General features: G+C 41.8%; 1 protein-coding gene across 3 annotated transcripts in view; it reads right to left on the reverse strand.

The window, feature by feature from the left end:
- Positions 1 to 3939: 3939 nt before the first annotated feature.
- Positions 3940 to 13002, reverse strand: part of HDAC7 (histone deacetylase 7) — a 257864-nt gene continuing 248801 nt past the window's right edge. For all 3 annotated transcript variants that reach the window (XM_089482876.1, XM_089482885.1, XM_089482867.1), the window contains 3 exons: positions 11404 to 11488; positions 10183 to 10315; positions 3940 to 8764 (listed from right to left, as the gene is read on the reverse strand). In XM_089482876.1, the coding sequence (XP_089339002.1) occupies positions 8722 to 8764; positions 10183 to 10315; positions 11404 to 11488 (261 nt within the window). In that variant the 3' untranslated portion in view covers positions 3940 to 8721. The remainder of the gene's footprint in view (positions 8765 to 10182; positions 10316 to 11403; positions 11489 to 13002) is intronic.

Below are 13002 nucleotides of genomic sequence, written 5' to 3' on the forward strand. Positions count from 1 at the left end.
CACCTTTAACAGAGAAAAAGGAGGCAGGATGCATTTCTCAGAGGGGAGCAGCAAATACATCAGGCAACTGGCTTGAGGAAGGGCTTGCAAGTCTGCTAGGCAGCCTGTCCCCTTTGCACATCACAGAAGCCTTCTAAAGCATTTGAAAAGCATTATAAGAATCCTTCTACCTCAAGACCATTGCCTAACACAGTTGCTGTTCCCCTCCGAGAAATCCATCCCACACTCTGGGGGCAGGTCTTGTCTGCTGCTCAAAGTGACTGATACCAACAAGTTGGTCACTAAAAATATACAAGTCATAAGTCAAGTATAGTCAAGTCAGTGCATCATTTATTGCCAAGTCAAGTCCAAGTCGAGTCATTGAAGTGACTTAAGTCTGACTGAGTCCAAAGTACTCAAGTCTATATCAATGCTAAATAGGTAACAGCTTGTCTGTTGATATCTTAACCTGAAGGAAATTTATGGCTGTTGATGCAGTATAACTGAACAGAGGCATGTAGTTTAGGAAGACCTTTTCTGAATGCTGTGGATTACAACCAAGGGTAGAATATCATCCCGGAAATCTTAGCGTTCCTGAACTTGTCTGACTGAGAAACTAAGAAGGGCTAGCCTAGTCAGTACTTTAATGGCTAAAAGTGCCTATTGTTTCCTCAGAGAAGAAAATTAATGAAGAATTACATCCATACTTCTGACTTATCATAACGCAGGTTTTTTACATTTCTTTAACCTTCAGGGAGGTACTAGAGCTTAATGGCAGAGCACCATATTTGCATATATAATATCTCAAGACCGACATCTCTAAAGAAACAGGTACTGTAGTAGGAAACAAGAAAGAACCCTGCCTTAAGGCTCTGGAGGACTACTGCCAGTCAGGGTAAGCAATCCTGGCATAGACAAATTGGTACTGTACAATAAAGAAACTTCTGTGTCCCCTTATTCTCATGAGTTGTTTGACAACTGTGATAGTATGCAGTTATATTCCATCATTGTGGGATGACTTTATAATGAAAAGGGCATCTTTCTACAAATCAAACCTTCTTGTATGAAGTTGAAGGCTTTCATGGCTGTCACCTGTAGTTTTTTGTTGGTTTTTCGGGCTATAAGGCTGTGTTTGATAAGAGTTTATTCCTGATATTTCTCCAGCAACTATGGCTGGCATCTTCAGAGAAATCTGAAGAAAATATCTGAAGATGCCAACCATAGCTGCTGGAGAAATGTCAGGAATAAACTCTTCTAGAACACAGCTTCATAGCCTGAAAAACCCACAAAAAATAACCTTGTTGTTATCTGTACTGTGCTTTTTAAAAAAAGACTAATCCCTTGTGGTATTTATTGATTTTTTTAAAAAAATTATGTACAAGATGGGTTATGGGACTGAAAAAGAAACAATTGGGAGGTATCAGGAAGGCAATTCGTATTTTTACTCAATAGGGGAAATGTGACGCCACCACCCCCAAGATGCTGCTGGATTGTACCTCCGATGACACCTTAACCATCACTATGCTAGTTAAGGATCATGGGAGTTGTAGTCCAAGAACACCCGGTGAAGCTCCCAGTCATGTTCCTTCTGGTACAGGACAGCAAGGGCTGGAGGGAGAACAGAATGGCAAAAGTCATGGTGGTGAACTACACCAGTGTCACTATGGTTATGATTGGAGGATAAAGGCCACCAGAAACCTGGTGGGTTCCTGTGACTCAGTGGGGATTTGAACCCTGGTCTCCCAGGCTGCATCTGCACTGCAGGAATAATAATGTAATTTGACAACATTTTAACTGCCAGGGCTCATTGCTTTGGAATTCTGGGATTTGTTTTGGCACCAGAGCTCCCTGAGACAGAGAAGGTTACTAAATATTTCACAAAACTATAAATCACAGAATTCCATAGCATTAAGCCATGGCAGTTGCAGTGGTGTCAAACAGCATTATTTCTGCAGTGCAGATGCAGTCCCAGCTCAACACTCATACCACTATACCATGGTGGTTTTAACAAATCCTGACAGGATTTATTCAACACTCAAATAACTACCCTAGACTAGCTGTAAAGAGAAAGTATTTTGTATCACTGATCGTTAAATAAGAAAAACAAACCAAACACTGTGGCAAATGCTTTTAAAATGGAGCATTTGTTTTGCCATACTAGCCTTAACATTTAGCCAAATCAGGGCTTCTAGGCCTGGCTCAAGCTCATACAATCCTCAAACCAAATAAACGTTGACTCTCTCCCTGGTGAAACCTTCATGAAGATAATCATTTATAAAACTTGTATCAGCACAAGACCTTTATCGGCCCAAGCCAATCGGTGAGAAAGTAGCATATCAAGTTTGTCCAAATGGTCCTTGGTCCCACCCACAAATTCTGTAAAATCAACAAAATGTACTCTGTAGGAGTATGGTTTGGTTAGTAAATGTCTAGGAACAGACTGGCCCTGCACGGGGGGGGGGGGGGGGGGGTTGGTTGGTTGCAGGACTCCCCTGTGAATACCAGAATCCAGAGATGCTCAAGTCCCATTAAATACAATATCCAGGGGTAGAGCATCTCTTTTTGTCTTGCAAATGAAACTAAATTTTATTTCCTAAGAGTACCCAGGAGAAACCTGCCTGCATGAATGTCTCTCCATACCATCTGAACCGAGAACAGCTACATTTGGACAAAATGCAGGCTTGTGACTAACACTGTTATATTTTTCCTCCTGTATGATTTTTAAAAAAACACCTTTGCCTGATGAAGAAGCCGGTGGAGCTTCAAAAGCTTGCAACTTGTATTTTGTGCATTTTGGTGGGCAAAAAAAAGGTATCACTGTTTTGTGGATTTTGGATGTTATTGTAATTAAATACAGTGGCATAGTAAAATGGTGTGCCTTGTATAATGGCAAAATCAAGGTTTGCTTTTTGGAGTTTATATTTTTTTCCTGCATATTTTCAAGTTGTGGATAGTTGAATCCATGGAGAACGAATCCATGGATATGGAGGGCCAATTGTATGTTGGATTAGAAGAGTGATGAGGAACATGCGGCCCTTCAGATGGAGTGGTAATCTTGTTTGCCAGCATGGCCAAGGGTGGAGAATGATGGGGCTTGCTATCCAAGAATGATTGAATCAGGGAAGAGAGAGACAACGAGAGACTCCCAAAACTGACAACACACATTTGCTTTTGGAATGTACTGTTGTCAGCAAGCATAAATGCATGTCCTTTTTGCTATTAGTCACTCCTTCTCAAGATTGATGAGAACTTGGACTGTCTAGAAGGCTCGCAAACATAGTCCCTCCCTCACATGGCTTTTTTTAAAGGCCTTGCCTTGGAACACCTTCTGTGGAAAATGTCCAATGCTTGAATGTGCAAAAGCCCCCTTTTCAGACTCCTCATAATCAGGAAGGTACAATCTTTAAAATTCCAACTTTCTTACTCATGTTGAAGTATGCAAACAATTCTGATAACCCCATGAGTACATATTTGTATTTTTAACATGCATCTGGAAACAATTATATACCTACAAATGCCTTTGCACGTGACTTCCTGTTGTTTCTCTAGTACCTTTTCTCCAAAACTTCTGCTTTTCCCCCCCAACATAGCCTAAAGCAAGGTTTTAATAGGATTTAGCAGCACACACCCCAGAGGTTCCCTAAACCTTGTGATATCTCACTGCCTTGACTCCAGGTTACCCAGTGGTTTTATACAGATTTATGCTAGCTTTGGAAAGTCCCAACGTGACCCATCGATCACCAATGTTACTGGTTTGACTAGAACAGAATTCTTTCACTTTCTCCTGTGGGCCCAAGGAGTTCAAATCCTAGGAAGGAAAGTAAAAAAAGAAAAAGAAAAGCTATTTGGTTGAATAAATAACTAGGTGGTGCAGCAGGGTCTCTTTTATGGTGGCTTCACTGTGTCAGACATCACTACTCAGGAAGTTTTGCCAGTGCTCTATATATACAGCACCCTTTCAAAACAGACACACATGTCCTGGTTCCAACAGAAAATGCAAAGAAGCAGAGTTGAAGAGCCAAAAAGAGAAACCTATTTACCTCCCAGGCAGAGCTCCACTGAGAAACCACCAACTTGCCAAACTTTGGGCAGAGCTCTTGCTCCATAATATCCACTTCCCTCCACAGGATCTCTTCAACAAATGGGCACCAACAGAGCAGATGCTTGTTGGGCCTCCTTATTATGTACATTAGCCCTGGTTAGTGCATGGATGGGAGACCACTAATGAATACCAAGTGCTGTGGGCTATATTTCAGAAGGAACCATCTCTAAGGATTCCTTGCCTTACCCTGTTAAATTCATGGGGTCGCTGTAAGTCAACAAGCAACTTGAAGGCACACACACACACACACGGCTGGGGTACTTGTGGTCCTCAAGATGTCGGCCTAAAACTCCCATAATGCCTTGTCAATGGTTATGTCAGCTGGCCCTTTGAGAAGCTGAAGTCCAAACTATCTGGGGAGATGGACGTTTCCACTTTCTTAACCATCATGATTTTGTCCTTACTCAAAGCACATGTGATGATGGCATCATTGTCCTACTCCCTGTACAGGTCTGCTCAGGAATAAGCCTTTGAATTCAAAGAGGCTTGCTCTCTGGTAAATTGACTTTCTTCTAAGCATAGAACTGCACTGGAAATCACTTAAAATCTGTGGGGATAAAGAGCCCTGATGAATTAAACACAACGTCTCATACATACACAAATTTTAAGGGGTTTATAATACAATTCTGTCTTTTTCTGTCTGTCTGTCCCTCTCTCTCGCACACAAAGAGTGAAAGATGCAGGACAGTATACATCCACAGTTCACACATTTAAGGAACAATTTACAAATGGACTAATATTTATTTGTCATGGCTCCAATTTTGTTTTTCACTGAATTTATAATACCTGTTTCTATTGTAGTTCTGGAGCATGTCCATGATCTTGGCTCCAAGTGGAGAAAGGTGGTGCCCAATTTTTTTAAGACCAAGGCATTGTAATTTAAAATAATGGTAAATTAATTATTAGCCCACGCCAAATATGGTTGCCTAGGAAGGAGTTAGGCTAGTATGGGAGTGCCAATCTGCTGGTGAAGAAGAGCTCTACCACTGGAGTAGCATGCTTTGTCCTGGTTCCCCCACAGAAAGCTTTGTGGGTATATATCAATCACCAATACCCTTTTCTGCTTGAAAGGACTGAAAAAAGAATGTCCTATGATTTATTGGAAATGTCCTGCATCTTCGATTCAAAACGCCCTCCTTCTCAATGTGATCCTGCACATACTGTGCCTGAATATGGTGTAGAAGCTGCCCTCCTGGTTCATTTCAATGGAACAGGGGGAAAAATGGACCTCACCTACTGTTCTGGCAGTAATGTTCCAATAGGGCTTTAACAGTAGTAAAATCTCTGCCCTGCAACTCTATCATCCCAGTCCCCCACAAGATGGCATATACGGTTGCTCTTGTAAGTCAGTTCCTGAATAAAATGCCTCAGTGCAAACACCAGTCCTGGATAAGGGATAACCTGTATCAGTAGCATCTTTGTAGTTACCATGTCAGTGGGCACTGGCTTGATTCTGAGTTTTTGCCTGAAGTAAAGTTATACAGTCTACATTGTGTACAATCGGCCCCCCACTTTTGCAGATTTGATTATTCATGGAATTTGACGAAAACGTTCTCCCTAGGAACCTCTAGGTCCTCCAGTGTGGCCCTACGGTCAACTTTCCCTAGAAATAGTGTTGGAGGACCAAGAGATCCCTAGTGGGAACACTTCCCTATACATTTGTAGGTTTTCCAGCAGAATTTTATAGTCAACTTCCAGCAGATGTTGCCATAGAGTTGTGCCGGAGGACCTAGAGATTCCTAGAGAGATGGCCTCACAGGTTTAAAAAAGTGTTGTTTTTTTTAAAGTGTGGTTTCTCCACTTTCACAGGGGCCCTGCGTCTCTAACCCAAGTGAATGTAGAGGGCCCACCCTACAAGGTGCTGAACATATATGGTGGGTGTATTTCAGTACCCTGGAAAGTTCCACTGTAGTTTCTTTAAAACCTGGAGTCAATTCACTGTGACACTGAAGCCATGTCAGTATTGTATTCCACTGAGTGCTTGCTACCTGAAATAGTCCTCAGATAGGAAACACACTCTCTCTCTCACACACACAAAAACACACAACCTGCTATAGCAGTTATGGCAGTGATGGACAACTTTGCGGACAACACTTTGGTTTCTAGCATTCCTACTAAAATTGAATACCAAAAGGAAAGTTATGGTACAAAATGAATATCCTATTACACCAAAGGTCTGAAGACCATGAATGGAAAAAAAAATAAATGGAAAATGATCAAAAACATATTTTTTGAGTGATGGGAACCAGACAGGAAAAACCCTGAACTGATGAAAATCCTTGTAGTTTGGTCCATGTGCAAAATTCATGCATGGTTGTTTTGCACAGAAAATATTTCTGCACAGAGATAGTTTTTTGTGCAGAACAGGCTGCCCTGGGCCCAAAACGATGTAATGTGGGGATTTAGTGTACAGAAAATTCACACACAGTTGTTTTTGCAAAGAAAACAGAATTTTCAGTGCAGAAAACCATACTTCTAGATTTCTTTTCTACACAGAATATGCTGTTTCTTGCACAGAAAACCTTTGTTTTCTAGGCAAAACAATTGTGTGAGGATTTTCTGAAGAGTCATTCCTGAATGGTGAATAGGTTTTGTAAACTGCACCGTTTTTGAAGACTTTCTTGCAGCAGGAAAAACATTGCTAGAATTGCTTGTTGCTTTTTTCAAAAAGATAATTAAGGATTATATTCCTTCTGAAAAGTGGCAGGACAGCATCCTCTTCCTTTTGGAGATGGACAGAACAGAAAAGACTTTTATTCCTTCCTTCTTCTATGTTTCCTTTTCCAAAGCTGCTGAATTTCAGCAGTGAGATTTTATTGGCAGAACACATGGCTTGACCTTGATCCCTAGCACCCTGTGCTGTCTATTCCTTTTATGGCTAACACTTTAAATAGACTGGCTTCATCCAATGAGACACCAATGCTTCCCTTCTTCTATGCCTGCTTTTATGTTGTTGTTTTTTCTCCTGAAACCCATCTTGGTGCATGGTAGGGTTATTCCCAACTGTGTGGCTGAGGCATGGGAACAGACCCATATCAAGCACAGTCCTGCTCTCTGCTGAAGAAAAAGTAAAATAACATGCCTGAACTGCAGCAAAGGCTCAATTTACTGGTTGGTTTAGATCCAGAAGTTTATATACATATTCTGCATACTGCATCTTCCAGCATACACCTTTCCACCCTTCTCACCCTTCTCCCTGCCCTCCCTGGTTCAGTTTGGCCACTGGCAGTGAGACTGAGAGACATGATAGATCTCCCATGTGCTAAATAATTTAACACAGGACAAATATTTCAGTCTACATGTGGATCATTGTTGTGGGGCTCTTGTCACTTGTGGCACTGGGAAGCTACAATGGTTTGCAGCAGTCCAGTTCATCTACACAAAGAGAAACAGAAGTGTGTGGAAAAGGAATGTATGTTCATCTGACTGATTTCCATTGGCAATTTTCTTAAACACCGCATGGGCTTTCCTTGTAGGACTTTTTTTTAACATAGTGGCAGCTCAGACAAATAAGAATTGGGTGCTTTTCTATAAAGATGTGACAGATGTGGAGATCCACTTACCACAATAACAGTGCATTTACAGATGCAATGCCTGCTTGTTTTCAAACATATCATAACGATTAGAAACTTGTGTGGAGTTGTTTTTTGTTTGTTTTTTACAAATGGGGGGGGGGGGGACAAAAGAGCACCCAAACAACTAAGATTTACAGGAAATGGAATTCTGCATATTGGTTGGGATAACAGAAGACACATTGCCTTGCTCACTTTCTCCCTTCCCTACTCCATCTTCCAAAGCTTGTTCCTTGGAAGAAGAACTATTTTGTGTTCATAAAACAGGGGCACACCAACCAGCCACAAGCACTGTAGAGTTGTCTATTTACATGGTGCCTTGATGCTGGAGGAATGAGGGCTTGAGTCCACAAGGAGATGCAGTTTGTTCCTGCAAAGTTCTATGAGAAACTGGACAAAAGTCTGTGTCTGTAAGAATCTGTATATAGTGCAAATTAGGGAGGTCCTAGAAAAAAAGGGGAAAGTTTGGGGCAGTGGTTGAAGCGAGAGCTGGGCTGGGTCACTGCTCAAGGATGCTCCAACTGTTGGAAATCCAATGGTTGTTTCTGAAAGTTTTTCCTCTTGCAAAGGTCCAGCTCCTTTCAAGATGGGAAGAAGTCTTGCTCAGAAAAAAAGAGAGAGAGAATAAGGACAGTAACACCCTGGCTCTGCCCCAGCAGGATCTGTCTGTGGGCCATCTTTGGTTCTGGAGGGAAAGGCACCACCCCAACGTCGGAGTAAACTCTCCAGTTCCGCAGTCCATATCCAGTCTCCTGTGTCCCACCAGGCACTGTCGGTGCTCAGAGTTTCATCCCAAGTTAGTTTCCCAACAACAGGAGCACCATGGGTCTGGGGACTATTGCTTGGATTGTGGAGTTCACATGTGGCAGCCCCTAAGGGGCAGCTACTAATCCTGGGTGATCTGCCATATGCCCCTTCTAGAGAGCCAGTATTGCAACAGTTGAGTCAGTTTTCTAGCCTTGTGGCTCAGAATAACATGGGCTATGCAGCAGCAGTAAGCCAGGACTGTGTTATGTGGAATGAGCCACCAAGGAAACTCCATTCCCATTGGGAGAATGTAACAGGCCTTCATTGGTTCATGGGCTCTTCTTCCATAGGCTCATCTTGCTGCCTAAATAAGAGGAAAACAGGATATAACCATTAGGAGAACACACTGGTAAAATCACAAGGATTGCAAGGTCCCTATAGCCAAAGGTGTATCTGCACACTGAAATAAACTGATTTAACAGTTGTTTGCTCTTCCCCAGGGAACTCTGGGAACTTTAGTTCTGTGCAGTGAAAAGACAGTAATTTTGGGTCCCTACTGGGATGTAAACAGTACTCACAAATTTTCTTGTGTTGGGCAAGAAAGGGCATCTTGACACATTAAGGCATCCCTTTAACAACTCAACCTTATGAAATATTCCTTGCATCTCAACCATTTTGTGAAAAAACTGTTAGCACAAAAGCTTGAACCCAGGTTTTGCACAAAAGAACATTTGCACAAATGTAAGGCTTTAAAAAAAATACAAAAATTCAAGTCAAAGACCAAATGAATGAGGGATTGAGGGAGTCATGCTAAAACAAAGGAAAGCAGCAGAAGCAGCAGTAAATGCAGCTGCCCCATGAAGACAAAAAGAGGAGGCCGGGGAAATTATAAAAGGATAATTTTTACTTGGCTGTAGAGGCTCTAAGAGAAGTGCAGGTGGTACAGTGGGTTGTTAGCCCCACATCTTCTCTCTGTTCTTTTGACCCTTCTTTGACCCCCATGCCCCCCTCTTTCATTCTAAATTATAACCAGAACCCATTAATTTGATGCCTGGTTGAAACAGTGGACCACACGTCAAATATATGGATTCTAGGTATACTTTAGAATGGTCAAAAGAATGAGTAATTGAAAAGTATGTCATTAAAAAGCAGGGGACACTTGGACTTAGTTTATCCACATGACAACTTTGTGGGGCAGACTGTAGCCAAGGCCATGTACTCACTGAGCTTTACTGGAGAGGTTTTCATTTGAACCCAACTTTCCCAGCTTCAAATCAAAATCTTCTGTTCTACTATATTTCCTGAGCACTTGCTGAAGAGGTGGCTCTCCCTTCTAAGTATGTGACTCCCCCAAATCAGACCATGCATTCCCTCAATGAAAGGCTGCTGTGAAACATTCCATCTTGCAGGCAGATGCACCATCTTGCGAGAAGATGTTTCTTCAGAAACAATTCACTGGAATTGCTAACACATTGAAGGGGCTGGTAGCAATTTGCATTTGGAAATATTCCTTTCTCCCCTCCCTTTGTGTGGCTATCTCAGAAGTCAAGGTTTCAGCAGCCAAATATTTATTTGAAATAGAAAAATCACTTTTGGGAGTCTGGCTAGGCATGGGCACTTTGTCTGACGTGTTTTGCTGACCACCACCCACACAAATTTGTCTTTGCAACTCTTCTCTAATCTTTTACTTAACTTCATGTCTCTGCATCATCTCCCACAACCATCACAATGGTGTGGTCTGAACAAACAATGGGTTTAGTAGATAGAAGCACCATTAATCACCTTTTTTCTGTCATCACAGAAAGTGAGGCCAGTGCTGTCACAGTTTCCACTTCTTCTGTGTCATGGTGCTGGGCTTCCAGAAATGAATAGCCCACAGTGGGGGTAAAACGTCTCACCGAGCTCCAGTATTGGCCTGGAACAGAGGAGGAGAGAATCACTACCTGGCCCATTTACCTTGCTAGCAGAATGGAAAGTCAAGCCCTATTGTGGTGCCACGGAAAATAAACCTATGAATGTTTTCGGACCTGGTTTCCTACCCCACAACCACAGAATGCAACCCATTGACGTATTATAGCAATGAGTGATTGACAAGACACAGAGTGTGATTGACAAGACACATTGTGACTACAGCTCCCAGAATTCCCCAGCCACTATAGCCAATGTGTATGCTGGCTGGTGCATTCTGTGAGTTTTAGTTAAAAAAAACCCATTCCCCCCTCAAGATTGGTTTGGACATGTTCTCCAACTACCACCTCTTCACAGATGAGGGGATGTTGCCATCTGGATTCTGTGATAAAGCAGTGTAAGTTAGAAATGACTTGAAGGCAAAAAACAAAAATAGAAAGAAAGAAAAACAAAGAAGGGAATTGTAGAGCCTAGACATGGAATTATTGACCAAAGAAGCTGGCCTTGAGGTAAGTCTTACACAATGGCTGAGGGAATTAATGGTCCAAACAATAGTTAGAAGCGTTCTGCAAGTAAGGCATGGATGGCAGGGAGACAAATGGTGCACAGGCAAGAGACATAGAAAGGAATCTGGCTTAAACCTTTGGAGATGGAAAAGACATGAGAGGAACACCACTGCAAACTTAGAGACTGGAGGCTCTAAATGGCCCTCTCACTTCAATGAAGAACTGGTATGACCCAGAAACAGTTTTATCTGGGATCAACTGCTTCTGCACATTGCCTGTTAGGCTAAGAAAGCCATAATTTTCTCTCCCATTTGGTTTACCTTTTCCAGGTCCCATTACTTTTGGAAACCTCTTCAGGTTTCTTCAGCTTGCTCCAAGGCTTCTCAATGATATGCTCTGGGCCCAGTCAGTTTTCAGATTCCCCCAAGCATGCCCACCTTCACACCAAACTGTGGCTGCAACAGGTATGCTCTCTTTTGAACTCTGAGGTGCCAAATCTCACTGACAGTGAAAGGCAAAAGACAGAACTGCTACTCCCCATATATATGTACATCCCCACCCCTTGCTGCATAGGAAAATTTCCACTTACTTTGCACCCGGATGACAGCCTCCAATGAGCACACTGCATTGGTGTTGGGTTTCTGCTGCAGGGTCTCCTCTGGGAGGGGTTCCAGCTATGTGGGGGGTGAAAAAACCAGCCATTCCTGTAACTGTTGTTTTCTCAGAGTATGCCTTGTGTACTCTAGGTCTGGAGAACCTCAGATCCTTGAGGCAAAATCTGATCCTCCTGGTGCTCCCCTGAAAGCTGAATCCCTTTCCCCCTAATGCCATCATTTGCTTGTTTTTCAGCTGTTGTAGGGGCCTTTTCCCACACTAAAAGGTCAAAGTACCTCTTTAAAGGCAGTAAGAGCTATAAAGAAAAATATGCTGCTATTTCAGTCCCTTCTCCTCTTACCTCTGGCCCAACTGACCAACAGTTGGAGGATGTCTCCTGAGAACAACATTGAAACTACATTTGGGCATCAGGATGAAACAGACGCCTCATCTCTGGTGCAGTCTTAAACAGTAACAACAAGGGGGCTCCCATGCTGGGAATCTGTCCCAGGCTTCAGGGTGTAGTTTATCCAAGGTGCTTAACCAGTATTGGGGCTAGTGTTCAGTACCATAGATACCTCCCTGGTTTGGACTCAAACTGCAATATATTCATTGCAAGACACCTTGAAAAACGGCCAATAGACACAAGATTTTTACTTTTTTTGGTGCATTTTGGGACTTTGAAAAAAAGGTTCATGAAGACAGCTTTGCACAAAACATTATATATATTTTTTGTAAAGTGCTTTTTATACTTCACTAATTTTTCACCAAAGAAGAAAAAAAAATAATAATCCTGAAATGCAAAAGAAGAAAGGACTGTGGAAAAGTTCTCATAAACTTGCCCAGTGAGAGGATTTCCCCCCCTCAGAACAATTTTTTAATGTTTTTAATTTTTTTTATTATCATGAAATGTATATATACATTTTACACATAACTACTTAACACATAACTACAACCATTCAACCACACACACACACACACACACACACACACACACACACACACACACTTAACCTATATAATAACAAAAAGCTACTACTTCTTAAATCCATCTGACTTCATAAAACACTTATTAAGGCCTATATTCTCAGCTTCTGATTTTCATATAATTTCCTTGTATGCAACAGTATTGTTTCTATTGAGCTCAGTATTTAGTCTTGTATTCTATCTTTCCCATCTCTTCTTGCAAAAGTTTATCATAGGGAACCATTCTTTATCAATGTTGTTAATGTCCTTATTATACTATATTTTAGATTGTAAGCCTGAGGGCAGGGAACCGTCTATTATCCCCTCTGTTGTAAGCCGTCTGGATTCTCAGTAATTGGGCAGCATATAAATAAACCCTATTATTATTATTATTATTGGGAGAAAACTTTTGATATGTTTCATTCTTAAGTGTGGGAATGAAGTCAATGAAGATATACAAACTGACATTTTTTCTAATCAGTTTTGGCTTTTGCTTGATGGCAAAATTGTGAGGAAGGAATAGCTTTTGGAGAGAGGTTTGTGGCCTTCAACCTCTTTTCCACACTGAGTGAAAACCTTTTGATCAGTCTAGGTCTTCAGAACATTCCTTGCACTTGTGTTAAAATGG

The sequence above is a fragment of the Sceloporus occidentalis genome, unplaced genomic scaffold (assembly GCF_023333645.1).
Source record: "Sceloporus occidentalis isolate IW3139 unplaced genomic scaffold, rSceOcc1.0.p SCAF_1, whole genome shotgun sequence".
NCBI classification, from domain to species: Eukaryota; Metazoa; Chordata; class Lepidosauria; order Squamata; family Phrynosomatidae; genus Sceloporus; species Sceloporus occidentalis.